Raw genomic sequence first — 27,222 nt, 5'->3', positions numbered from 1 at the left:
TGAAGCAATATAGGAGTGGGCCTTTTGAGTTGTGTGTCAGCTAGGAGGCTGTGTGCATGCATATGTTGGGTCCTCTGAGACCAAACTCAACTGCTCTTCAAAGCAGGGTAGAACAATTACCTCTAGAAAATTCATGAATTCTTCTCCTGTCTACTCTTCAATTCCAAAAGCTCAAAGCTGGGGTGCTTGCTTGCCATGTGGGATTCATGATCACAGGTGTTCACAAATGGAGGTGGTGACTAAGCTTAACTTCCCTTATGAAGGCGGGTTATGAAATCCAAACGCTATTGAAATCCAAACACCTTTCATCTATTAATGGCCACTAGTGGCCTATAATGAAGTCACACTCTGTTAGCTACACAATTAACTTGTTTGTTTGAAGTGTGAATTAAGGATTTGAGGCATTTGCTAATTAATCTTACTTGCTCCCTACTTTAGCTGAAATCCCTGTATATTCTGAATTCAGGCAGTTCTGGAATTTAAGGAAAGATATTTGTTGACTCTATTTTCTTCCTACATGAAATTAGCTTCTGTTTCACTTTGCACGGATGGAAAAAAGTAGGCTCTCAAGCCTTCCTTTCCCAGTGCATTCTTCCTTAATTTTGTCCTTAGTTTTGTAGCTTGTGGGAAGTGCCTGCTCCTTGCTGCAGTTCTAATGGCTCTCTCAGCTGGAGTGTTGTACCCCATCCATGGGAGCAGAGGTGAGCGCTGGAGTCTCCCCCTGTGCCAGCCTCCTTTGATTCTCTCTTTGTTCATGCCTCTTCTATGGAACGAGTTTCTTTTGTAGATAATGGGATTCCATTATGGGGTGTTAGGGCTGCTCTGGAGCTGTCGGCTGTGAGGAAAGATAGGAGGTTTTGATCAATGGTTTCTGCTTGTATCTTGGATGTGTTAATTTTAAGATGGCTTGCTTCTGTTTTTATTAGTTTTATTGGATTTGGAGGAGAGGAGGGATTAGGATGAGTGTTGGTGTTTGTTCTGCAAGGAAACTTAGTTGTTCTGAGTCAGGTAGCTCTGCTTTGCTTGGAGGCAGGAAGGGCCTGGAGCAAGGCAAAATGCCCACTTCTCCTGTGTCCCTATAGGCACCAGAGCCATCATCTGCTACCTTCAAAGACTTTTCTGACCTCCTTGAATGATTTAAGACTCATTTCCAAAAGGCTTTGTTGGTTAATGTGTTAGATCAGAGGTGGAGCTTTTTAGCATTGTGTGTGTGTGGGGGGGGTGCTTTATCTATTGGTAAGAAAAGAATACACACACACGCACACACACTTTAATATAAATTCCTGATTTATTTAGCCAGGGATTCAGAATTTATCTTGAAGGAAGGTGGCTATACAAAGACTGAGTAGATGCAGGATATTTTTACATATCTTGTCCCTTGTCCCTAGTTCTTAATGGAAGTTGGCAGTGCGTGGCTGTCAGTGACACTTTCTGTGCAGATAGAATCCTGCCAAGGTTGAAAAAGAAGCCAAATTCTTGCAACACTACTTCTGTTTTATATTCAGGTTTATATCACCATTCTGGAGGGACTTATAACAACAATCTGTGCTCTTTTAGGCTCTTCTGATTCTTGAACTAAATCTGTCAGATCAGCAAGTCTACATGATCATCCAGGGGTAGAGGTGAAGGGTGAGTAGTGTTAAAGCAGTATCAGTATTCAGTTGTCCCTGGACACTATCTCTCTCTCCCACTTTTTGGTATTTGAGAAAGCCTGAATCCCCATGGGCTTCATGGTAGCCTCTCTGGGGAAACAATAGCACCCTCAAAGTGTTAACCCTGTTGCCTTAGGCTGGCTATGTCCTTTATCCAAAGATTGCTGACCTCTCAAAGAATAAAATGAAAATCTGAAAATTCATGGCAAGACATCTGCTGCTATCTATGATAGAGTAACTGGGACCAGATTTGTCCTCTTGCCATCAACAATTATAAAACTGGACAAAAGAGGTGAAATGAATATTTTCAGTTATTATACAATAGTCAAGGTAGGACTGTGGTCCCCAAGAGGAGATTGTGAGTCCTACAATCACTCTATATTTCTTTTTCTTTTTTTTTTTTTAAAGTATGCTTTTTTTTGGTGAGGAAGATTTTCCTGGGCTAACATCTGTTGCCAATCTTCCTCTTTTTTTCCTCCCCAAAACCCCAGTACATACTTGTCCATCCTAGTTGTAAGTCATTGTAGTTCTTCTATGTGGGGTGCCAGCACAGCATGTCTTGAAGGACAGTATGTAGGTCCACACCCATGGTCTGAACCTGTGAACCCCAGGCTGCCGAAGTGGAGCATGAAACTTAACCACTCGGCCATGGGCTGGCCCCTACTCTCTATTTCTGCTTGGAGGCATTTCAAGATGGTTTTAGGGAGGTACCCAGGCAGAGTACAGTCATCTTGTTGAGTTGAGGAGACAGAGATCAGAGTTTGGGGAGGTTGAGATGGCCAGAGATCAGAAGGCAGAATATCAGAGAGGAGAGGGCCTTGCAGGCATAGTGCTCTAGAAAGCTGTGTGGGTGCCCTGGAATGTTCTTTTGGATACTAAACTATTGAAGTATAAGATGAAACTCCACGAGCTTGGGCTAAAAGCACCTAGGGGTTTTAAGTTGAAAAACTCCCAGAGCTCATACAGGACTGAGAGGTGTTCAAATTCTGACGAGCCAGGTTGCAGAGTCTTCCTTGAATAAATGGGACATTCAGTCTGGAAGGAGAAAATAATAGCAGGGCTAAAACATTTCTAGAGTAAGAGTACTGTAGACCTACTTTGACAAAGATTAAAAATAAGTCTTGAGAGGATCAGGTTGATCCATAAGTAACTCAGATGCCTTCCAGAGCAAAGCCTAACACTCTTTATTTAAAGATATAATGGCTGACAGTTTTCCAATTTGATGAAAACTATAAACCCAATGACCTAAGAAGCTCAACACACACCAAACAAGAGAAATAGAAAGAAAACCACAGCATGGCACACCGTAATCAAGTTGCATCAAATCAGTGATAAAGAGAAAATCTTAAAATCAACTGGGATTGTTGGAGGGGTGAGGGGGAGACACATTACAGAGGACAAAGATAAGAATTTCTGCAGATTTCTCATTAGAACCCATGCAAGCCAGAAGACAATGAAATGAAATCTCCTCTGGTCCGGCCCCGTGGTCGAGTGGTTAAGTTCGTGCGCTCCGCTTCAGTGGCCCAGGGTTTTGCCAATTCAGATTCTGGCACGGACGCGGCACTGCTCATTAGGCCATGTTGAGGCAGCATCCAACATACCACAACTAGAAGGACCCACAACTAAAATATACAACTATGTACTTGGGGGATTTGGGGAGAAAAAGCAGAAAAAAAAAAGAAGATTGGCAACAGCTCAGATGCCAATCTTTTTTTTTTTTTTTAAAAAAAGGAAATCTCCTAAGTGCTGAAAGGGAAAAGTCCTGTCAGTCTAGAATTCTATATTCAGTGAAATTACCCTTATAAAAATGAGAGTGAAGTAAAGATGTTTTCCAATAGACAGACATGCACACACACACATACATGAGAGAATTTATTGCTTGCAGACCTACAGTATAAGAAATGTTAAAGGAAGTTCATGTGAAGAGGAATGACACCAGATGAATACTTGGAGCTACACAAAACAATAAGGAGTGCTGAAAATGGTAAATATGTATGTAAATATAAGATATTCTCCCTCATGTTTAATTTCTTTAAAAGACAATTAATTGTTTAAATTACTGCATTGGGAGTCTAGAACATACCTAGAAGTAAAATAAATGACAACAAACAACACTAGGAATGAAAGAAGGAGTAAAATGGAAGTATACTCTTAAGTCCTTACAATATACATAAGTGGTATAATATTATTTGAAGGTAGATTCTGTTGAGTTAAAGATGCATAATGTAAACCCTACAGCAACCACAAATAAAATAGAGGCAAGCCTAATAAGCCAATAGTAGAGATAAAATGGAATACTAAAAAAAAAAAAAAGTCAGTTAATCCAATAGAAGGTAATAAAAAGAAGAAAAGGGAACAAAGAACAAACAGAAAACAAATAGCATGATGGTAAACTTAAACTCAACCACATCAATAATTACACTAAATATGAACAGTCTAAACATTCCAATTAAAAAGCAGAGAACTTGGAGTAGACAAAGATTTCTTAGATTGGTCAGGAAAAGAAAAAATGATAAATTGGACTTAAACAAAATTAAAAACTTCTGCTCTTTGAAACCTTTAAGAAAATGAAAAAGTAAGCCAGAGACTGGAAGAAAATATTTATACTTCATAAACCTGACGAAGGACTCATATCCAAAATATGAAAAGAACTATTACAATTCAGCAATAAAAAGACAAACAGCCCAATTAAAACTTAGGCAAAATTAAAACAGACCACCAAAGATGATGTATAAATGGTCAGTAAGCACATGAGAAAATGTTAAATATCCTTAGTTATTAGGGAAAAGCAAACTGAAACTGCAGTGAGATAACTGCACAACTCAAATGGCTAAAATTGAGAAGACTGAAAGTGATAAACGTTGTCAAAGAAGTGGAGCAGCTTTAATTCATATACATTCCTGATGGAAATACAAAATAGGGCAACCACTTTGGAAAACAGTGTGGTAGTTTCACATAAAGTTAAATGCATACTTACCATATGACAACCACTTCCATGCCTAGGTTTTTACCAAAGAGAAGTGAAAACATACATCCACACAAATACTTGTAAATGAATGTTAATAATAGTTTATTCACAACAGCCCCAAACTGGAAACAACACAAATGTTCATCAACATCTGAGTGGGTAAACAAATTATGATATGTCCATACAATAGAGTAATACTCTGTGATAAAAAAGAATGGATTGCTACTCATACACACAACAACATGGATCAATCTCAAAACATGATCTTGAGTGAACGAAGCCAGACACAAAAAGAGTACATTTTGTATTCTTTCATTTATATAAAATTCTAGAACAGGCAAAACTAATCTTCAGTGACAGAAGGCAAATCAACGGTTGCTTGGGGCTGGAGATACGAGGGAGATTGACTGAAAAGGGGTATGAATGAACTTTTCAATGTGCTGGAAATGTTTCATATCTTGAATATGGTGATAGATACATAATGTATTTGCCTGTTAACATTCATTGGACTGTACATTTAAAATAAGTTGCATCTTACTGTATGTAAATTATACTTCCATGGAGCTGATTAAAAAAGGTTTAATCCAGTAATCTACTGTTTGCCAAGAATCTACATATATTACCTCATATAATACAGTTCTGTTATGCCATATTTCAGGTGAGGAAATGTCAAGTGACTTGCCTCAAACCATGTAGCCAAAGAGAGATGAAGTAACTTTTTTCTTCTCTACAAGAAATGCTTTTTATCTCCCCAAATAGGCATATTAGATCTTCTCACAAATTAAAGTGTAGGACACATATTGTTGCAATACCTTTCAAACTACCATGTGGCTGGCATCTAGGAAACTTGCTCTGGAGTCCTCACTGGGGTAATTTGGATATTTCCCTGAATACATGCTTCTTCTCCTTCAGCCATCTTTGCATTCCCCCTATGCTTTTTCAGTATGTCTTCTAGGAGAATACCGCAGTGAGATTATAAGTAATCTCAGGGCTGTGGACAATTCTTATATCAGTCATGACACAGAAACCATATTGGTTATTTGAACAGAGAAAATTTAAGATAAAGAATTGTTAACTAGTAAAAGGTGGTTGATGACTAATAGGGATAAAAGAGAATTCTAAAAGCAGCTACTACCTCTAGGCTGAGGAAGAGTAGACAACAAATAAACCAGGGACTAGAAGAGTCCCCCCACACCATAGGCTGAAATTTGGACCTCTTCAGAGAACACAGCCACCACAGGAACACGCTAGCTGCTGGAGGGTGTTGGGTGGACCAAAGCTGCACCCTGCCAGCAGAGGAAGTGCGCCCTGAGGGCGTAGCTGGAGCTCACGGTGCATGGCCCCTGGGCTCTCACTCCGAACAATAAAGATGATAATAATAATAGTGATAGAGGACAGAAACCAGAAGGGAGATGTCTTCCTACCACTATCATCTTGCAGGATCATTGCTCTCTATTGACAAAGCTTAACATTCTGCCAAGCTGGCACAGGAGAAATATTTAAAAGGTCCATCTCCAGTGTCACAAAGCAAGACAATTAAGGGTAAAATCAGAGCTAAAAGATAATAAATTGACAACTGGCATGATATTGGGGCAATCTTGGGTCCAGATTAATCAGCAAGTGTCGTTGTATGAAGGTGCAATGAGTGTTCTGGTTAACATGTCTCTCTTCTAAAATCTGTTGCTCTAAATGTATTGCTTTCTGGAGCACCTATAAGGCTCATGGTCTTACAATCCACTCAGCCCAATGCCAGAAACACCAGACTGGGAACCCCAAAGTCATGTGCCTACAAAGTCCAAACAGTATTGTGAGTGAAGAAAGCCAGCCAGGGGGGATGGTGGCCATAGAGAGCTCTTGCCCATCCAAAGGGGCGGTGCTCCTCAGCTCCAACCCGTGGATACTCTGCAGGAACGTGGGCGAGAGTTGTCAGACCTTCTTACTTTTCAAGAGAAGCTGGAAATCTCCACCTCCCAATCTTTAAATGTTGACAAATAAACCAAATGGGCACAAATGGTGTGTGCACCAAGCAACACATCTTTAGGTCGATTCAGCCCCTCGGCGTCCTTTGTTTTGCAGGTATCCTCACTGCCTCACTCTCCCTCATTTTCTCCAGCCAACTGGTTTTCAAGCCCCATTTCTTTCACTTTCGAAAAAAATTCAACTTTGTTCCACTTTTCCCAATCCGACTGTCATAGTTCAGGATCTTGTCCTCTCGTTCCTGGGCCATAATCATAGTCCCCTCTCTGCCATGGCACTATCAAAGTAACGTTCCTAAAGCACAGCTCTTTTTGTGTCTCCCCTCTGCTTAAAAGCTTTCGGTGACTCCCCCGGCTCTAGTGGATAGAACTCCATTTGCCTGGCATTTTAATTCTGCCACAGTTTGGCACCTCCCTACCCTTTTGAGCATTGGGTTCTTGCATTCTCCTGGCCTGCAGGCTCGAATTACCTCATATCACTCAAAGTTCCCCCAGTGCATTTGCTTTTCCCGCTGTCCTGCCTTTGCACAGGCTGTTTCCATTCCCTAATGCCTTCACCATTTGTCAGCCTGGCAACCTCCTACTCATTCTTCAAGACCCAGTTTAAATGTTAGCTCCTTGGTGAAACCTTCGCTTCTCTTCTCAGAACGAACACATTATTCGTGCTGCTAATTTAGCACTCATTGTCTGTTTTGCAGTTGACACCATAGCCCTGGATCCTGCAGCCCCATCTGTCTTCCCAGCTGTATTCCCAGGACCATTACTCATATGTCTTTGCGTCATTAGGGCCTTGCGTAGTGCCTGGCATATAGGCCAGACTATAGGTGCTCAATAATTCATTGAATGATTGAACCAATGAGTGGATAATGAAATGAATGAAAGACTGGATGAATTGCTTCTTCACTGAATCTTTCTCTGAATGTTTTTATGATGGCTCATTGTTTCTGCTCTGATTGGCACTTTGATGGTCATAAGAATGCTTTACTACGTCTAAATAACAGACAGCCAAATGGGCCAGGCTTTATTTCACAAGTCTGGGCTGTTAGGAATATATCCTGAATTGCTACCGACCCTTTTGTAGAAAGTCCTCCCCATACCCTTGGATCCCTAATCACCAACCTCATAAATTGTCAGAGTAGAGCTATGGTATCCCTTATAGAAATAAAAAAATATAAACCATTATTCTGTATGCCAGTTGTTTATAACAAAAGCTAGTCATTTTGAAAGCATGATTTGGGGCATTGGTTTTGACCTGTGGGTGGGGACCCAGCACATCCTGCAGAGGGTGTTGGCTTGGCTGGCCGGGTGCTTGGGAAGTCCATCAGTGGATTGGGGCAGGAATGTATAGAGAGGGGGCATTGCACTATGGGACCTTGGGTTGGAATATTTATCATGGAGGAGGAGACCAACCAGCTTTATGCATGGGGTGCCCTGGAGAGAGGAGGTGAGAGATGCCACTGGGAGGGGGAGTATGGAGTGGCTATTTATTTATTTAAATTAAGGCCAATTGTTTTTTGTAAAGTGCAGTGAGCGAGTAGTGGGTTCTGGGAAAATTTGCTTCCACTGTAAACATGTTGGTTAGAAGTCATTAATATGACATTCACACATCCCTAATAAAGTACATAACACAGAGATCTGGCACCATTGAAATACCCAGAGGACATTAAGTATGAGTCTTAAAACCAAGAGTATTGGAAACAAGATATTTTTACTTCTCGTTTGGGAGTAATATAATTGCATTTTGTGGCTCTAGCAGATGCTGGGGCCAGCTGCTAGGAGAGCCTTGGCTTTTTTCCCCCCCTCAGCTTTGGTCCTTTACAGATAAAACCTTTGTGCAGAAGTCTCATAAAAAACAAACTTTTCAAAATTATCCCTTGGTTGCAAGATCCATTTTTGTGTGTGCAAAATATTTAAGATCGTGTAGACCACAGATATTTTTATTACCTGGCCTCAGGAGAATAAAAAACAAAACATATCTGTTTGGTTGTTTTTGTTCGTTTTTTAATTTAATTTGTCCCAATAAGCGCTAGAGGCCCCTCGAGTCTGACTCTTCCCTCTCCCTGACATTGGACCCACGTCTTGGAGACAGATCAAGGATGGACTGTCCCAGGGAGAGCTGACTGAAGAGGGACCGTTGTTCTTTTTCTGAGGGCTGCTCCAGGGGAACTTGTCGACGGGGAAGCCAGTTTGTCTGGGTTGGACTATTCTATGGGGGTGTCTGCAGTGGGTGGCTCCTTCTCGGAGGGAGTGGAGGGGAAGCAGGCTTGGGCTGAGAGATTGAGGTGAATTCAGCCCCTCTGAGAAATCCCATATCTCCTCCCAGACAGATGCAGCTTCCCCCACCCCAGAGGCAGGACATAGCTCCTTCTCTGAGGTGGCCCAATGGGACAGCGAGCCCCGCTCTCAGACGAGGCATCTGCTGCGGCAGCATCTTCATTCACACCCGGGCTCCACGTCAGCTTTGGGAACGCAGAGGGCTTGACTGCAGAAGGCAGATTGTTTTTGCAGTTTCCTGTGACATCTAAATCTAGAGCTGTATTGTCCAATACAGCAGCCTCAGGTGACTGCTGAGCACTGAAATATGGCTGCCCCGAATTGAGATGGGCCATAAGTGGAAAACAAGCACTGGCATTTGAAAACCTAGTACGGATAAAGAATGCGAAATAGTTCATGACTACTTTTTTTAAATTAGTGAAATCATAATATTTTGGATATATTGGGTTAGATTATAAGATATTTAACAAAATATATTACTGAATTAAGTCCTTCTGTTTCTCTTTACTTTAAAAAAAATGTAGCTTCTAGAAATTTTTTAAAATCACTCCTGTGGCTTGCACTTGGGGCTCACGCTATATTTCTATTGGACAGCACTGCTGTGGCGCTGATGGACTGGCAGGTGCTGCCTTTCTGAAGGTAGAGTGCATGGCAGAGCATTTCTGTAGAGCCTCTGCACACAGGGCATTGAGCCTGCATGGCAACTGCACCTTTATCTGTCTATCCCATAACCCCCCACCTTGAAGCAAGAGTTGGCTCAGACGTGGGCTCTTCCTGTTTGCATCCTTTAGAGGAGGACTTTGCATTCTGTCATTCAGCCTCTACCATGTCAACAGTCATCTTCGGATACAAGAACCAATCAGGGTTCTGCAGTGATGTAGGAACTGAGACTCAGATCCTCCCTGGACCCCGCAAAACTACATAGGGAGAACCACCATGCACATAAACACTAGCAACAGAAGGCACTGTGTGCTAGCAGTCTAGGAATAGTGCAACCATTGCTGAGAAGTTTCCAGAAGCTAGAGTTCACTGTGGACTGAGAAACAAGGAAGACTTCCTGGAGGAGGTGGGCTATGAACAGGGCCTGGCAGGTTACATGGGCAGTATTGGTGAACAGGGGCTGAGCGGGGAAGAGGCAAGGAGAGCCAGGTTGGCACAATGCATTCTCACCTTCCAGTCCTGGGGGCAGCCTCCATGGACAACCCTGAGCCTCACTCACCCAGAGCTGGCTCACTACCAAGATGGACTTTGCAGTCCTCCATCAGACCCCATCAGCCTGGGGGCAGTCAAACCCAGCCCCACATGGCAATTGGATGGAGAGCAGTTGGCATGCCTTTGGATGGTAGAGATGCATGATGACACAGCGTGTGACGAGGCAATGATGTCAAGCGCAGAGCTGTGCTGCCCCTCAGTCTTGCCTACTCTGCCCTTCTCAATGGGGCTTGGTCAGTGCCTTGGGGAGGGGCCCACCTGCCTCCCTGGTCTGCAGGGACTGAACCTGATTCCAGCCAGACCCAAGGGACCTGTGGGATTCTATTCTAGTCTGTTCCCCGAGCCCTTGCCACACACAGACATCATACCTTGGCGGCAGTTTTTCTGTTTGAACATCTAAAGGACAAACTAAACATTTAAAATCTGCAAGCTGGACAGTCTTTGCTTTGGAGCCTGCAGTGAATTCCTTCATCTTGACAGTCAAGGCATTTCTCTCAGCACTGATGCAGTATTTAGGATCCAGGAAGAGAGAGATACTATGGGAGCCAGGGAGCTGGAGGAGGATGCGGGCACGTGGGCATGGCCTGTAGGATGCAGGGTCAACTTTGTAAGCAGGTAAGGCCGGCATTTTCTTCATCCCAATGCCACACCTCGCTGGATGTCTATACTTGTTCTTGTCTTTTTTTATTGTGATAAAATATACATAACACAAAATTTACCATTAGGGGCATGTAGTATATTTACAATATTGTGTAACCTTCACCATTGTCTAGTTCCAGACATTTCATTACCCCAAAAGGAAACCCCATACCCATTATCAGTCACTCCCCATTCTCCTCTTCATCCAGCTCCTGGCCACCACCACTCTCCCTTCTGTCTCTATGGATTTGCCTATTCTGGACATTTCATATCAATCAAATCACACAATACACAGCCTTTTGTGTCTAGCTTCTTTCACTCAGCATGTTTTCAGGCTTCATCCATGTTGTAGCGTATATCAGAACGTTACTCCTTTTTATGGCTGAATAATCTACTATTGTGTGGCTAGACCACATTTTTATCCATCTATCTGTTGATGGACACCTGGCGTGCTTCCACCTTTTGGGGATTGTGAATAATGCTGCTGTGGACATTTGAGTACATGATTTTGTTTGAGTCCCTGTTTTCACTTCTTTGGGGCATTCTCTCTTCTTATTTGATCATCTTACGAATTTCCTGGGTCAGGTTTGCGTTTGAGAGACAATAAGTAAGTGGGGAGAGATCATGCATGCGCTGGGAATCGAGCCCTGGGGCCCAGCTTGGCTCAGCCCCAAACATGCTGACTTTGAGCAAGTCCCTTCCGTTGTCTGTGCCTCAGTTTTCTGCTCTGTAACAATGAGATGGACTGGGTCTGTGTTTCCATCTGCCTTCCTTAGAGGCCTAGGTTGGTGGAGCTTCAGGGAAGATGGGGGAGGCCAGAGAGTTGGCCTGAAGATCCTTCTTTTCAAAACCTCTTTCCCTCTTCAGCTAGAGCATCTCTCTTTTTGTCTGCCTTGTAAGATATTTTAAGCAAATGTTTCCTGGATATAAGGAATTTTCCCTATCACTGAAGTAGATGATCCCGTTAATCATATAAGGGTTTTTGGGTGGAAATGAGCTTGATCCTCCTGGAAGGAGAGAATCCCGCTGGAGGATGCTCAGTCTGGCTCCTCCTGGTTCCCTGAAGAGAGGTGGGACAGCGAAGTAACACTGGGTAAGTAGGGAGGAGGAGGCTCTTAGCCCCTGTTGGGGAAGCATGACTCCACAAGCAGGTTTTCCTTTTCTCCATCTGAGTACATCATGGCTGTTCCTTAAGAAATTTAGAACAGCAGTGGAGAGTGTGGGCTCTGGAACCATTCTGCATGGGCTTGGGTTCTGGTTCTACAGAGACTAGCTGTGTGACCTTGGGTAAGCTGCTTAGCTGCTCCATGCCCTAGTTTCCCCACCTGTAAAACATGCGTGGTTCTTACTTCATAGTTTGCTGTGAAGATTAAGTGAGATGATCCTCCATAAAGTCCTAAAGCAGTACTGGTCTTAGACATCGCTCCACCAGTGTTAGACACCGTGATGGTAACGATGACCCAGATGATGAAGCCTCTCTTTCCCCCAAATTATTTTCCTTCCTACACCAGCTGACTCTCCTTACTCTGAATTTTGATGGTTCTTACTTTTATGTATACTATTTCGAATCTATTATTCTATGTGGTACTTTGGCATGTGCATATTCATCTCCCCAACCAGTACCAAAGCATTGGGAAGGCAGAGTCCAACCCATGGTCTACCATCTGATGACAAGGTAGGCCAAGACCTAGATAAGAGAAATGGGCTGGGCAGACTGGGAAACATGGGTCTTGGAGTAGACAGGTGACCAGACATGTGCAGTTCAGGTGGGAGCCAGTCAGCAACATGGTGACATTCCCTGGTGGTCGAGTCCAGCTCCAGGTCCAAGCCAACTGGAGTGTGACAGAGGTGGGAGCCTGGGTCTGGGTATTCAGTTTCCTTTGCTCAGAAGGGCTGCTCTTGAGTGTGATAGGTGCTCCACAAAGGGGACTCTGTGTGGGAGGTGTCATTGTTACCTTAGGGATAGAGAAGGGAGTAGCCAGTGCTCAAAGGTGGTTCGTAAATCAGTGTGATTTCCTGGGGCCTCTGCTTGCTTGCACAGCAGCTCATTAGACCTGAGAGGATCCTCTGGGTTGGCTACAGAGTTGACTGGACAGTTGACCCTGTAATAGTGCTTGCATTGCATTCTTACACTGACTTGTCTTCATCCCCTACTCGACTGTGAGCTCTTTGAGGGCAGGCTTCCTAGTGGTCTTGTTCACTGACTGGTACATAGCAGGTGCCCCAGAAATGTATGTGGAGTCAATATGGAATGCAATAAGTGGTCCAGGGAGTTTTTCTCTTTGAAGGACAGTAGCAGTAGGGGACCCCTGCCAGGTTGGGGTGAGTGTTGGCTGAGGATGTTCATGAAGGTTTTCTTTGGGTGTCTGGGTCTTTGGAACACTGTGATAAATGTAGAGGTGGCAGGGATGCACTGTGCCCCAATCCTTCTGGGCCAGTAGGGGTCACTTAGCGCTTAGCATGATCCCGGGTAAGGGCATTCCAGTTGGCACAGACTATTCCTCTGGATACCAAGTCTCCTGAAATTCAGGTAGATGAGCTGATACACATAATAAGTGGCTCAGTTTATCCAATTACTGACTCCAGCTACTGTCTGCTCTCAGTGTTTTGTGAAACTAAGTGGACAACCATCGCTAAATGGAAGGATTGACTGCAACTAACTCTGAACAGTCATCGTGATGTTACCATTCATTTTCTGCAAGCCTGGGCATGGGAAGGTGTGAGGGGGTAGAGGGTGGGGATAGATAAAGCGCTGGCAGCTTCTGACCTGGACCATTTTGGTACCTGCTACCTCATCAGGGGCCTCTAGACAGGCGGCTCACACCATGCAGACCTTACAATGATAATAATGGCAGCTGTGGTTGCAGGGCATTGCTATATTCAGTCAGTGTCTTAACAATTGTTGCCTCTTATAACTGCCTCATGAGGTGGCGTTATCTTGGGTTCATAGGAAAGTGAGGTGTAGACAGGTTAAGTAATGTGCTCAAGATCAGGCAGCTCCTAAATGGCAGAGCGGGCCCCCAAGCCAGGTCTGTTTTCTTCCAAAGTGTGTGCTCTTGACCATGATGCGATACCACCTTCCTGCAGTGACTTAGAGCTAATTAACTCATTGGTAAGGGCTTAGCTGGGAACTGCTGCATCTTGCTGCTTTTAAGCTCTTGCTTCAACTATCTTCAATAATAAACATATACAAACACACACACACTCAGAACACACACACACACACACAGACACACATACTCAGTTATATATGCACATTCATTTCTATAATGCCAGCTCTCCCTCCTTCTTGCCCTCTCATCCATCTATCCATCTAACAAACATTTATCAGGTGCTTCCTGTGTGCCTCAGGGTACTGTTAGGTCCTGGGCATACACCAGTGATGGCATATTCCTTGCCTTTGAGGAGCTCATGGTCCAGCGGGGGATGCTATTCAAGTAAACAAGCAATTAAAACGCAGAATGATAAATCCTACGCACTGGAGGGAGGTGCCAGGTGCCATGGGAGCACATAGCCAAAGGAGGTGATATCTATGGTGAGACCTTAGGGAAAGCATTTTCTAGGAGAGGAAATAGAATATGAAAAGCCTCAGGGATGAGAGAGAACAATGTTCTGGTTGATCAGCTGCTTATTTTACAATTTCTTTAGCTGACATAAATGATAGAAACCTGTACAATGAGGCAACATTATTTTTGCCATGGGTTTCTGCTTCCCAGGTTCTTGGTGAAAGGTCCAGGCTTCCGGACAGAAGTTGCTTGGGCTCTGGTTTACAGGTCACTGGCTACCTCGTTTCTGTGATTATGTGAGACCCTGATCTCCACCTGGGTCTGTGGCCTTCATACTGCGTGGCATGGGTGGTAGTTTCTACTTTCACCTGCTCTGCTTACCTGGTTTTGGTGATAGTTTCTTCTTTTTATTCAAGGCCAAGGTTAGCATCTCTGATCACAGGTGTCAAGTCCGTCACGTCTGAGCCCAGAGAAGGCTAATTGCAGAGGAAGGCTGTGAGCCTCTGGGTGGTGGGCTGCTCCATCACAAGGAGCCCTGGAGGAACCCTGGCTGCAGAGCATTGAGACGGAAGCCTCTTCTATGCATTTTTCTGATAGTCGAGGGCAGCAGCTCCATGCTGTATCATCACCAAGATCAAGGAAAATGTGTGCTAGTACAACCTTAATTTAACTTACTTATCCCTGCCAATTTCATGTTAGCAGATCCGTTTGGAGCTGGAAGTAATGGGCCATATCATGCCTCAGAGCTGGAGCAATGACTTATGTTGATGTCACCCACTGGCTTTTTATGGAAATTATTAATAAATCAGTAATTCTATCTGCACTGATGTTGTTGTGTTTATAAATATTTAATTTACCTTCAGGTGCCCACATTTTCTCCATCTTTTCCTTAAACTCTGCTGACATTGCTCTTCTTTCTGAAGCACCGCTCAATAGATGAAGTTACCAGTAGTGGGAAAGGTTAACTTCTCTCTCTCTCTCTGGAATATGGCTTTATCTTTTCTTTTCTTTTTAATCTTTGTGTGATTTGGCTCAGGGGGTTGGGAATCAAGCTGAGAGAATGCAACGTCTCTTGTGACAATGATGAAAGATTAGTCCAGCTTCAGAAGAAGACAGACTAAACTTTCCAATTATGACCTTGCATGAGTGGAGACCTGTTGTTGGCATGTGTTTTTCCCTCCTTCAAATTAATGACATTTAGAATCTGAAATGGTGTCTGATGTTTTCTTCCCACAGAGAAATATCTTTGTCCTTGCCACCGACTCATCTTTTGAAACCCATGCTTTGATTATTATTGTATGGCAGGTTGAGTGGAAAGGAGTTAACAAAATCAAAATAGAGAGTCCAAGTCGCATGTTTTTCCAGCAGAGATGAGGTTCCAGCCTTACAAAGAAGAACAGCAGCTGGGAAACAACAAAAACTTTCTTACTTCTTAGGATCCAACGTAAGCTAATTGTTGTTATTATCTTTTTATTCTTCTGTTTCAGGAAATTGCAGCTTATTTAATAACATTTGAGAAACACGAAGAATGGCTAACCACCTCCCCTAAGACAAGGTAATGTGCCAGATCTTGCAGTTTTTCAAATATGTACAGTGAATGGATTGATTTTCATTGATTACCTGATTTGACCAGTCAATTCATGGGCAAGTTGAAAATGCCATGTTGTGCTTGATAGCTTGCGACATTGAGGCCTCATTAACTGACCTAAGACCGTGGAAGTGAACGCAATCAGATGGCTTAAAAACAGCACAGCTGCTGTCATGCAAGTTGGAACTTTTAACCTGATGGCTTAACGCCGGATCCCTCAGCCGAGGGCCTTGAAAGCCTTGGCCGGCAGGAACGTGAGGGGGAGTCTATTTTGGGAAAGTGCCCACCTGCCACCGCTGTTCTCTAGAAACTTATTTTTTAAAGGGGAAACTACCTTAACTGTCCACTTTCATCTCAAAGTGTTTTACAAACCGAAAATCAAGTTATTCTTCATGGTGCTAAGAAGATCCCCACATCAGAAGCAATGGCTAAGTTTGCAGTTTATTATGCGGTAAACGTCCTTGAACCTACCAGCTGCCACAAACACTGAACTTCTGCCACCACTCGGGAATGGAGGGGATTGATGAAGATTCAGCCCACTTGTGTTCTGTCAATGCTAGTGATATTATTTTGTGAGGAGTGGTAAAGTTGGGATTTAGGGTTTATTTTAAAGACAGCCTTTTCTTTCTTCCCCAGCTCTCAGTTTTTATTTTTGGTATATGTTGTAGAGCTTCGGAAGTATGTGGCCACTCTCTTCCAATTGCCACAGCTTTTCTATTAGTGGTGACAGGGCCAGGTGTTTCTTAGCTTGAGGAGTGTTAGCTGGGAATGTGGTTTACAGGATGACTGGGCTGTGGGTTTGAATTTACGAAGTGGAATGCCCAGTCTGTTTCCCTTTGGATGGAAGCACCAAGTTCTCCAGGTTTGTTACCTGGCACCAGAGAAAGGGGCAAGGATGTGTCCTCTTCCCCCTTGGCCATCAGCTTGACCTGTTCTTTCTGAGCCACATCTACTCATTCTAGAAGATACTTTAAAATATTACTTCTTTAGGCTTAGGTTTTTAATGGTTGGCATCTTTTAGATGAGGGCAGAATTTCCATTTTGGAGGAGGTCAGAGGATGTTGGGAAAAGGGAGATTAGTTCCTGAGATTCACACCCCCCAGTTGGGGCTACAGGGTTGGCTCTGATTCACTTACCTTTCAGCCTGAATTCCTCTGCAGGATGCCCACAACTCCTCAGCCTTCTCAGGCCATGAGTTTCTTTTCTGTAAAATCAGATGGGTTATGCCAGTCAGCTTTTGCTATTATGATGCTGTGAAAGAAGCTATCTCCAAACTTAGTGACTTACAACAGCACATTTTTATTTCCTGCTCATGTGTCTGTGGCCGGGCTGCGGCTTTGGCTTGGGTTCAGGGCCACTCAACGTGTCTTTTTGTTCTAGGACCTAGGCTGAGGAAGCCCCCATTCTCTGGAATATCTGGTTGCCATGGAAGATGGCAGGGACTTAAAAGCCCAAGGCCATCCATTCAGGCACAATGAAAAGCCCTGCTGGATGTGGCATCATATGTTACTACTGTTCACAAATCCGTTAGCCAAAGCAATTCCTGTGGCCAAGCCAATAAGAATGGGGCAGGAAAGACACTCTTCTGTAGAGTGGGGGTAGACGAGAGGAGTGGCCAGTGAATGGTGACACAATCTACTACTTGGCGAGCAGAGCTATAGCCCGAACCGTGGAAGGCCTGGCACACATCTCTCCTTTCTTCTGGGGGTGTGTTCTTCCAGGACAGTGATTCCCAAACTTGAATGGTGATCAGAATCAGCTGGAAGCCTTGTTAAAGCACAGATTCTGGGCCCCACCCCCCAGAGTTTCCGATTCAGTATGTCTGGTGTGGGGCCTGAGCATCTGTTATTTCTAACAAGTTCCCAGGTGATGGGATGCAGCCGGTCTGGGACCTCACTTTGAGAACCACTGCCCTAGTTTCTTTGGGGGTAAAGAAGTCTGTCTGATTTCTGCCTCTGCACCATTTCCTGACTCAACAGAGGCTCTCATCTCAAGCATCTTCCAGCCTCTCAATACGCCTTTCACTCCTCAGTGAAACACTCCTTGAATGTAAGTGGAAGGAAAGAGCTTCTCTGTAGCCAGAGAGTGAGATTCTCTGGAACACGTCCTGTGCCAGATATCTGATCTCAGATATGCAGGCGCGTGCCCTGCTTCCTCGTCCTCTGACTGCAGAACGGGAGAACATTTCAGGGCGGGGATCTTGCCCTGTGTTTCAGCCTTTGGAAAGTGGATTTCAGTTGAGAAGTGAATGTCATTCATGGTCATCCTTGACTCACTTGACTTTTTGGAGTATAAATAGAGCCAAGAGACGTCCCATCCCAAGGCAGAAGGGGCGTGCATGGCAGAAAAGAAGGAATGTGGGTTTCAGATATTGACAGATTTGGGTCTGCGCCCTGGCTCTGTCACTCAGTAGCTTTGTGACTTTAAGAAAGTCATTTTAGCCGCTTTAAAAGCTCCACTTTTCCTTCTTCCTGTGGGAAATGGAGTTGTTTTTGATCCTGTGCTCATTGGGTCAGTGTGAGGATTGGATGGAATAATGCTTGTGATCTTGGTGTGCACGCTGTGAAGGTCTGTGTTGATGCACTGGGACGTCACCGCTCCTCTTGTCTGCAAGGGGCAGTCCCTAGGCCTGCTGGAGGCTTTGACTGCAGGGGGGCATCGGCCTTTTTGGAAGGGTTTGGAAGGACGAATTTCTCTCCTAAAGGCAGAGGGTGAAGACAGAACGCTTCCCCTTAGTATTATAATATCCACTCCATGTTTACACTTGAAAGCTTCTTGTCCCAGGAGGAGGAAAAGTTGCTGTGGTTGTTCAAGGACCTTCCTAAATTAGTTGTTGAGTTGAGTTTGGATCCCCTCCTCCCATCTCTTGTATTGAAATTAATTGGTGCAGTTAACTGCTGAGTTCATACAAACCGGCCTCCTGGTATTAAGGAATTAATGACACCAATACTCTGCTGAATGAGAAGGCAATATAGCTTCTGTTTGCCACAGCCGCCGCCGCCACTGCTAATTTCATTTTAGAAAATTAATAAAAATGAATTGCACCACTGACATTTATAGAGTTTCCTAATAAAATGATACATTGTTTGTGCGGAGGAATCCCTATTAAATTAATTGTTGTAATCAGTTCACATATAGATGTTGGTATAGGAGCTGCAGAGGGAGCCACTCCTTGTCTCTGTGGCTTGCTGATGGCTGGGGGTTATAAATATAGCCCTTGCTCAGATACTGCCCTAATTACAGAGAAGGTCCCGGGAGCCCTGCTCACCTGTTTAATAATGAGGTGTGCTACAAGGAGGCTCCCAGGGTTGGGGGCCTTGGAGGCAGCAGCGGCTGAATGCTGAATTTTCAAACAGCCCATATTGTATTATCAGCAACTGGGACCTTCTGGAAATGGCAGTTTGAAAAATCACCCTTCAGGACGTCTTTATTTGGCACTTGCTGTGTGCTCAGCACTATAATAATACCATTTGGAGACCCGGGGGAACTCCACACTCCCTACCCCATCAGGTGAACTTAGAATCTTGGAATTAAGAGCTTCCTCCCTCTGTCTAGAATGTTCTTCCAGCTTCTCCTTCCAGCCTTGTTTTGGGTGTCACTTTCTCTGTGAAGTCTTCCCTGAACACACAATTTAAAATCGCACCCCTCCCATCCAGCCAGACCTCCCTTCCTCTTTTCTTGTTTTATGATTCCACGGACGGTGATAAATCTGACACATGAGGTATTTCACTTATTTCTTTCTTTCATTTATTTCTTCATTATCTGACCTCCTCTCCAATTTTTGGTCTGGCTTGTGCATGGGGTGTCCCAGTGCCTAGGGCTGTGCTGGACACATGGTGCGCACTCAACAAATATTAGTGAAGTGAATGAGAGTGCGGAAGAAAACATGAATCTGAGTGTTGTGAAGGAAGAGACTTGGGTTTACCCTTTTTTATTTTTGTCTTGTATATCTCCCCCCAGGATAGCCTAATTGGCCTACTACTGTGCTCTGGAGCACTTCCGTGGGCTGGGCACTGGGCCTTTAAATCCTTTCAGCAGCCCTGCCAGGCAGCCAGATGCAGAGAGGGTACAGGATCTGTCCAAGGGTGCACAGCAAGTGTCAGAACTGGAATTTGAGCCCAGCATTATCCTTGTACAAAGTCCACAGTCTTAGCTTTTATGCTATACCTCCACTGCACATAGTGGGTGTGCAGATTTGAAGGCGGCCCAATAAATAGTGCCACACTATTCCATTCCACCTTCCATCTCTGTGACTTCTGGACCACCTGGGAGACCCAGGTGCCAGGCAAAGCCTCCTTTCATTGGGAAGCAAGGCTCAGGTTCGTCAGCTAAGTGGGTCCCTGTGCAGCCTTCCTGAATTGGACTTAGCCCCCCAGTTGCGGGCAGTGCAGGAGAACTGCACACTCCCCCGGAGGGTGAAGAGCTGAGCACAAGCAGACAGACTGCAAAATTTTGCAATCCCAGTAATTTGTTTCTCCTCCTATGGGAAACGTGCAGCCTTCTCTGGAAGCTGGGGACACGCAAAGCTCAAGATGGAATTGAAAGCACTTTCTTCCCAGGAATCCTATGTATATGGGTTAGAAGGAGGCTGAAAAATGCTATCAATTATCTAATTAATTAATTCGATTGATATAGATAGCACCTTAACACTGAAGCACTAAAGGTCTAGTAATAGAATTTTCCTATAATGAACACTAAATGCTTCTCGGTCAATAAGCAGTGAAACAGCCAAGTAGAGGGAGGGGTCTGGAAGGAAAGCAGAAGAGGGGGAGACCTGAGTTTCCAGAAGACCCAAGTGACTCTGTGAGAGACCCTCTCCTCCCTCTCCTGGCTCTCTGAACCCCACGGGTCCAGTGCCTCTTCTGCCTGGATCTTTCCCAGCCCGACACCAAGTCTTGGGTCCTCTGCTCCTTCTTACCCTGTTCTCCCTCCCAGGACCTCAGCAACTCCAGGGTCTGATATTCACTCTCTGTGGACCATTCCCTGAGTCTGACTTTCCGGGCACCTGGACGTCATATTGTCTTGAACCCATTGTCCCGCCTCTGCCTGCTCCCTCACTCCCACTGTTTCCATTCTCTGACTTCCCTGGTTCTCAGAAGAGCCGCCTCATTTTTAAAGACACCAAAGCCCACACCTGGTTGCCCTTCATGGCTCCTCTTTCTCTTTGTCCCCCCACCTCCCATTTGGCCCTTACCACCTGCGTCAGGCTTGATTATTGAAACGGCTCCTCCTGCGCTTCCCTCTCCAGCTGGACTCCTTTCCCCCGGTTTTCCTACAGTACTCCTTTTGTTACAGCATTGTTCCACTTGGTAAACCTTAGAGACTTCCTATGAGATAAAGTCTAACCTCTGCCTCAACTGGGCTTTTTCACTATTTTTCTTTGACTCCACACCTCAGAGTACCTGTGACAGTTGGGGGCTGCTTACTGCTCTCCAAATACGCCTCGTATGTCCCCTCCTTCTGCTTTCCCTCGTGGGCCTTTGACCACTCCTCAGATGCCCCATGTCCTGCCCAATCCGCACATCCTTTGCATCTCTCTTCTTCCTGGGAGCCCTCCCCAAACACGCTGAGGCCTCTTCACTGTCGGCTTCCACAGGCCACATGGCAGGCCACACTCTATCGCCAATCGTTTGACAATTTACCCATCAGAAGTCCGTAAGTCTCGCCTCTGCACTGAGATGGGGAGCCCCCCAGGGCCAGGGGTATGCTGGCTCTTTTGTCTCTGAGCAGCTTGGTAGGGAGGAGCTGTGGGGCGGGGCGTGGGCAGAGCAGTCAGTTTGCAGAGCGCAGACCAATAGAGATGGGTCCGGCGTGGTGCCAGAGTGTGGGCAGAGGGCCCACCTAGAAACCAACCTGATCAGGCCCTAGGCTGTGGCTGCTTCTTCCAGCCCCTCTGTATGTGGCACATGGGAGTGACCTGTTTGCCACCTCCAGGACATCTGCTCCTTGGGACAGTTACAGGACTTTTCTAAGGAAGCCCCTATTCCTGGGAAGGCTGCTCGAGTGACCAGAATAGAATTGCAAAAATCATGTGGAGGTCCCATCTGGATGATCAGAATATTCCCAGAACTAAAAAGGAATGAAGTTCTGACACATGCTACAGCATAGATGAACTCTGAGGACACTATGCTAAGTGAAGTAAGCCAGTCACAAGAGGACAAACACTGTATGAGTCCACTGACGTGAAGTACTAAGAAGAGGAAAATTCAGACAGAGAGTAGAACGGAGGTGCCAGGGGCTGGGGAGGGGGGTGGGAGTTAGTGTTTAATAAGGACAGACTTTCAGTTTGGGGAAGATGAAAAGGTTCTGGAAATGGTTGGTGGTGATGGTTGCACAACAATGTGAATATACCTAATGCCACTGAACGGTACACTGAAAAATGGTTAAAAAGGTAAATTTTATGTTACATATATTTTACAACAACTAAATAAAAGATTCCCAGAGCTGCTTCTGTAGCTCTTTCTGTGTCCACTTGGGCAGAGTTGGGGGCCGGGGATTGGTCCAGTGTGTGTGTGTGTTTAGGGAGTGCTGTTGGGGGAAGAGTTTGGGAGGGCAGCCTTGTACCTAGATCATCTCAGGGATTCTGTTCTTCAGAACTGCAAAAGAAAAAATAAACTAGGTCAGCAATCATTTCAATGTGGTGACCTTTGCATTATGCTGAATTGGGGACCTGCTATCAAATTAACATAACGATGTGTCATGTTACATCCATTTCAGCATTTGCCTAATGCATTGAGCAAATCCTTGACGACATCCAAACTATCATCCCCAACTGAAGAGCAAATGTAGCATGAAGGGAGCTCACTGATGTGGTGTCTGCTCACGAGGAGCCCTGGCTGCCTGGCCCCCCTGGGAAGGCATCTGCCCTGGGGTCCTGCAGTTTGGATACATTTCCGGATGAGGCAGGGAATTAGCTGTGACCTGGATCCTGATAAAGTGTCTGGTGTCTCGACGGTGGTAGGGAAATCCCTAGCCTCCGTATAGAAGTGGGTCTGTCCCAGATTCTAGTTCATTATCCGGAATCGCAGAATGCAGAGTGTTGAGGCAGGAGGGGACAGCGGAGGCCGCCTCACTGAATCCCCTCCATGCACAGGAAAGGGGCCAGGAGGGGCCCTGGGTGCCCAGGTCCCTGTGTCTGTGGTGCCCCTGGGAGCAGACCCAGGCTGTCTTTAGTTGTCCAGGCTGTGCAGCCTGTACGTGGCTGCCCTTTTTTGCGGTTGGGCAGGGAGAGTTTGTCACACACATGGAGTTCGTGGTCAGAGGACAAGCAAGCCTCCTGTGTCCTCAGCTGATCCCAGTGGCTTGTTGAAATGGCACCGCCAGCCATGCCAGCTTTCATCACGGCCCTCCTCACTTCTGGGAGCCAGGGGTGCAAGTCCCAGGCTTCCTTCCTGGGAGGAAGCCAAGAGGGGGAATGGCTGTTTGTGTCTCCTGTCTCCCTGGGTTAGACAGCTACAGCTTCTGCCTCCTGCCTCCCGCCTCCCGTTTCTTTTACTATTTTTATTTTCATCAAATATATATATACACACACACATAGTTTAATAAATGAAATGGTCCTAAAATGCTTGTAAGAAAAATAGCAGTCCTCTGCCCTACAGCTCAATCCTATTTCCCAGGAGTGGCCCCGTTCAGTTCTTTTAGTTCTGATATTTACCTCTAGATTTCTCAATATGTTTATTCTGCTATTTCTTGATTTGTCAGTTTTAGACGTTATCTTCTGACTTCCTCGTATGCTAAATGAGGATTTAGTTCTCTCACTCTGCCATTCACTATTTTCCTTACCTGGGGGAAGGGCTTGTTAATGGATCTGCCCAGCTTTTGCATGGGGGCTTCTGAGATTCAGCATCTCCGGATGCTGATGTCTGGAGATGCCCTCGAGTTTTCCAGAAGGATCTGTCAGTGTGCTGCCTGGTGGTTTGGGCTGGCTTGGCTGCCAGTGGGCTGGGAACCAGGCAGTGGAAGGGCTTGGAATTTCACCATTAATTAATTCTCTTGGTTTACGTCTGAGTTTCCTGCCTCTCCTCTACTGTCTCCAGGTTCAGAGTCTTTCGGGGTCCCTTTCTCCAGAGAATAAACGTGTCTCCAATGAGGGCAGAGGCCAGGTGGTTGCCTGGCTGCTGGGGGTGGATGTAGGGCCGTGGGAGGGCCCAATTCCTGGCATTTCCAGGGCTCTGCAGGTGAATTGGCTTGTTGTTTGTGGTGTCCCCTCTGGGGGATGTGGGTTTTGGCTTCTACTCTGGAATGTCAGTCAGCAACCCTGCATCTGCTTTCCATCTCTCTAGAATATGTTGACATCTCTGACCTCCTGTCATCTCCATTCCCCTCCACTCTGTCCTTGTGGGTTTATACTTGTTTGCATCCATTCACGGTCATTGCATTGGAAGTGTCATGCTCACTCCTCCATGTCAGCTGGCCCTGTCTGCCTCCCTGGGAGCCGGCCCACCTGGGACCTGCTCCCTTTTCTCAACCTCTTTCCTCTTCTCATGTTCACTCTCAGTCTTACTTGCTGTTTCAGTCTCTTGCTTTTTTCTTTCTCTCTTTTCAGTCTGTAGAAAGAAACATCTCACAATGCAGTTTTGAGGTTTCTAAATACACAACTGTTCAGGGCCCAGGAAAGCCTGTTGCTGAGCTGTGCACACTGCTTGTGTGCAAGGATGCAGCCTCTAAGGCGTGCAGCCCCAGCAACACCACACTCCCAACGCTTGCCTCCCCCACCTTCTTCAATGCAACACACTTGGTTCAGAGCCTTTCCTGGTGTCGGTGCAAGGGGCATGGCCTCTCCCTGGGCAGGATTTTGGGGGTTCTGGGGACTGCTGAGGCCATCAGTGTGCTATGTGTGTCATGCCTGACAACGGCACCTTGACACCTTTTCTCTCTACATGGCTATGAAGGTGTCTTCCTTGGGTGATACCAAAGTCTCATGGCAGGGTGCTTCTCATCAGGGCACCTTAATGTCAGTCAGGGCCTGGGGCGCCTGTCTGGAGACCACTCATCTAGGGTGACGCCTGCTGGCCTCTCTAAGCAAGACCACCTGGCAGCGGTGACTTCTGCTGAGAATGAAATAGCTCACTGGCACTGTGCTCACACAGATAGAGAGGATTTACACACCCCGCCAGTGCCCAGGGACTGTAATCTTGTTTCGTTTCTGCTGCCTACCAGTTTATTCTTATTCTTCACCCTCCTCTCCTGGATTTGGAAAATTAGGGTTGTCTGGTATTTCTGTAATGGGCCCGGATTGGCATCTGTGGTATTTCCTCTGGATCAATTGTGATCTAATAAGTCATTGTTCGCTGTAGGGCGAGGGAGCTGCCCGCGGGCCTCGCAGTGCTGCAAGGTGGGAGCTGTGTTCTCGGGACAGACTACTTTTTGCGATTCATGATTTTCTGTATAACGAGTAATTCCCAGATCAGCTGGATATTCTGGGCTGGAGACTCTCCCACTGTTCTCATTCTAGCTAGGAGGTATTACTGTCTTTGCTATTCTTAGATTTCCCACAGTCCTTTATTATGGGGCATTAAAAAAATTCAAAATCAACGAAAAACAAAGGAGGAAAACCTTTCCTGGTTCTCCGGCTCTACTGCATATCCCATTTTCCACATGAGCTTCTGCTTTGTATGGTGTGTGTTTACACACATACACATGTGCAAATACATAGTGCACATGTGCACATACAGACACATAACACACATGCACAGCCACAAGTGCATATACATACACATGTACATATACTTACACGCAAACACACACACAATGAACAGTCCTGTATAGACACACATACAGTATACATACATGCACGCATGTGTATACATATGTGCACACAACACACATATGTACACACAACATATGCACAGTTATACACAACACCCTCATACACACATGTGCACACACAACACATCCTTTCCTGCTTCAATCATTGTTTTCTTTGTAAGAAAAAATTTCTTACTAAGAAAGAATTTCTTCCTTTTCATTCAATGATTTAATAAGATGGAACATTGGAGCGTTCTGGGTAGAGGAAAATTCCACCTAAAAGAAGAAATAAGTTCTTTGTGCTGGCTGCCCTGACCTCACTCAGTAGGGAACTTACTGCTGGTTGAGCGGCCTAGTTTGAGGTGACTCTAGGGGGCAGAGGGGAGCCCAAGTCTGGGGCTGGAGCAGCCACCTGCAGGGAGAGAGGGTCCTGGTGGTGCCAAGGGTGGGAGACTCACTGAGGCGTGTCTGGGCTGGCTGCTTCGTGATTCCCATCACTGCCCGAAGAAGGTGTGTAGGAAGTCGGGACCAGGTTTTAGGGGGAGCTCTTCAGGCCCCGGAACTCTTTGACTGTCGTGGAATTGAATTTGTATGTAAAAGGGTGGCTGGAGCCTAGGCTGAGGTGTCAGAAAAGGACACCACTGCCAGGTTTAAGGAGAAAGTCGTAGAGAAAGGCAATGAAATTAGGGAAAGAATAAAACGTTTGTGCAATGGAGGAGTGAAAGCAGACAAGATGTGTTCACTTCTCCCCGGGAGCACAGCCTGCACCGTGAAATGTGCCATTTCCACAGATTTGCACACACACAAACCCCCGGCTCTTCTGCCTCCAGTGTCACAGGCTCACGATAATTAATTCGGTCCACCAACTTCGAGAGACGCTGACCCTCTGATCTGGGGCCTGAGGGAGCTCTATTTGGGGAAGGGGCGAGTCTTCTCCTACTGGGGTACGTGTGAGCCCTTTCATTCCTGAACTACATGACACCAACTTGTCTCCTCATGAGGTTGTTGGTTCGTCTGTTTATTCAGTGAATACTTTTTTTTGAGGAAGATTAGCCCTGAGCTAACTACTGCCAATCCTCCTCTTTTTGCTGAGGAAGCCTGGCACTGAGCTAGCATCCGTGCCCATCTTCCTCTACTTTATATGTGGGATGCCTACCACAGCATGGCTTTTGCCAAGTGGTGCCATATCCACACCTGGGATCCGAACCGGTGAACCCCAGGCTGCCGAAGCAGAGGGTGCGAACTTAACTGCTGTGCCACCGGGCCGGCCCCCTCAGTGAATACTTTTTGATTGCTCACGGTGTGCTAGGCGCCGCGCTGTGCTTTGGGGATGTGATAGTGAACAAGGCAGATAATTTACAGTCATCGTGATTTTAAGGAGTGCCACAAGGAACAAGCACAATGAGAGGCACCCCTGCACTGGGGGGATAGGAGGGTGGGAGTGATGGTTGGGGTGCCTTCCTGAGGGGCTGAGCTCTGAAGAATGAGTGTGAGTGTGTGAGTGTGTGTGTGCATGAGTGTGTGTGTGGGAGCATGTGAGTGTGTGAGCATGTGTGTACATGCAAGAGTACGTGAGTGTATGAACATGTGTGCACGCGAGTGTGCCTGGATGTGTGTGTGAATGTGAGCATGCGTGTGCACGCACGAGTGTGTGCAAGCA

General features: G+C 45.7%; 1 protein-coding gene across 1 annotated transcript in view; it reads left to right on the top strand.

Moving 5' to 3' along the window:
* CAMTA1 (calmodulin binding transcription activator 1) overlaps positions 1-27,222 on the top strand; it is a 776,715-nt gene that overhangs the window by 180,999 nt on the left and 568,494 nt on the right. Inside the window, exon 3 of the mRNA XM_046661785.1 lies at positions 15,715-15,782. Coding sequence (XP_046517741.1) covers positions 15,715-15,782 — 68 coding nt within the window. The remainder of the gene's footprint in view (positions 1-15,714; positions 15,783-27,222) is intronic.

This window comes from Equus quagga, chromosome 5 (genome assembly GCF_021613505.1).
Source record: "Equus quagga isolate Etosha38 chromosome 5, UCLA_HA_Equagga_1.0, whole genome shotgun sequence".
NCBI classification, from domain to species: Eukaryota; Metazoa; Chordata; class Mammalia; order Perissodactyla; family Equidae; genus Equus; species Equus quagga.
Note: the sequence above shows the minus strand (reverse complement) of the source record. Positions and strands in the feature narration are given on the sequence as shown.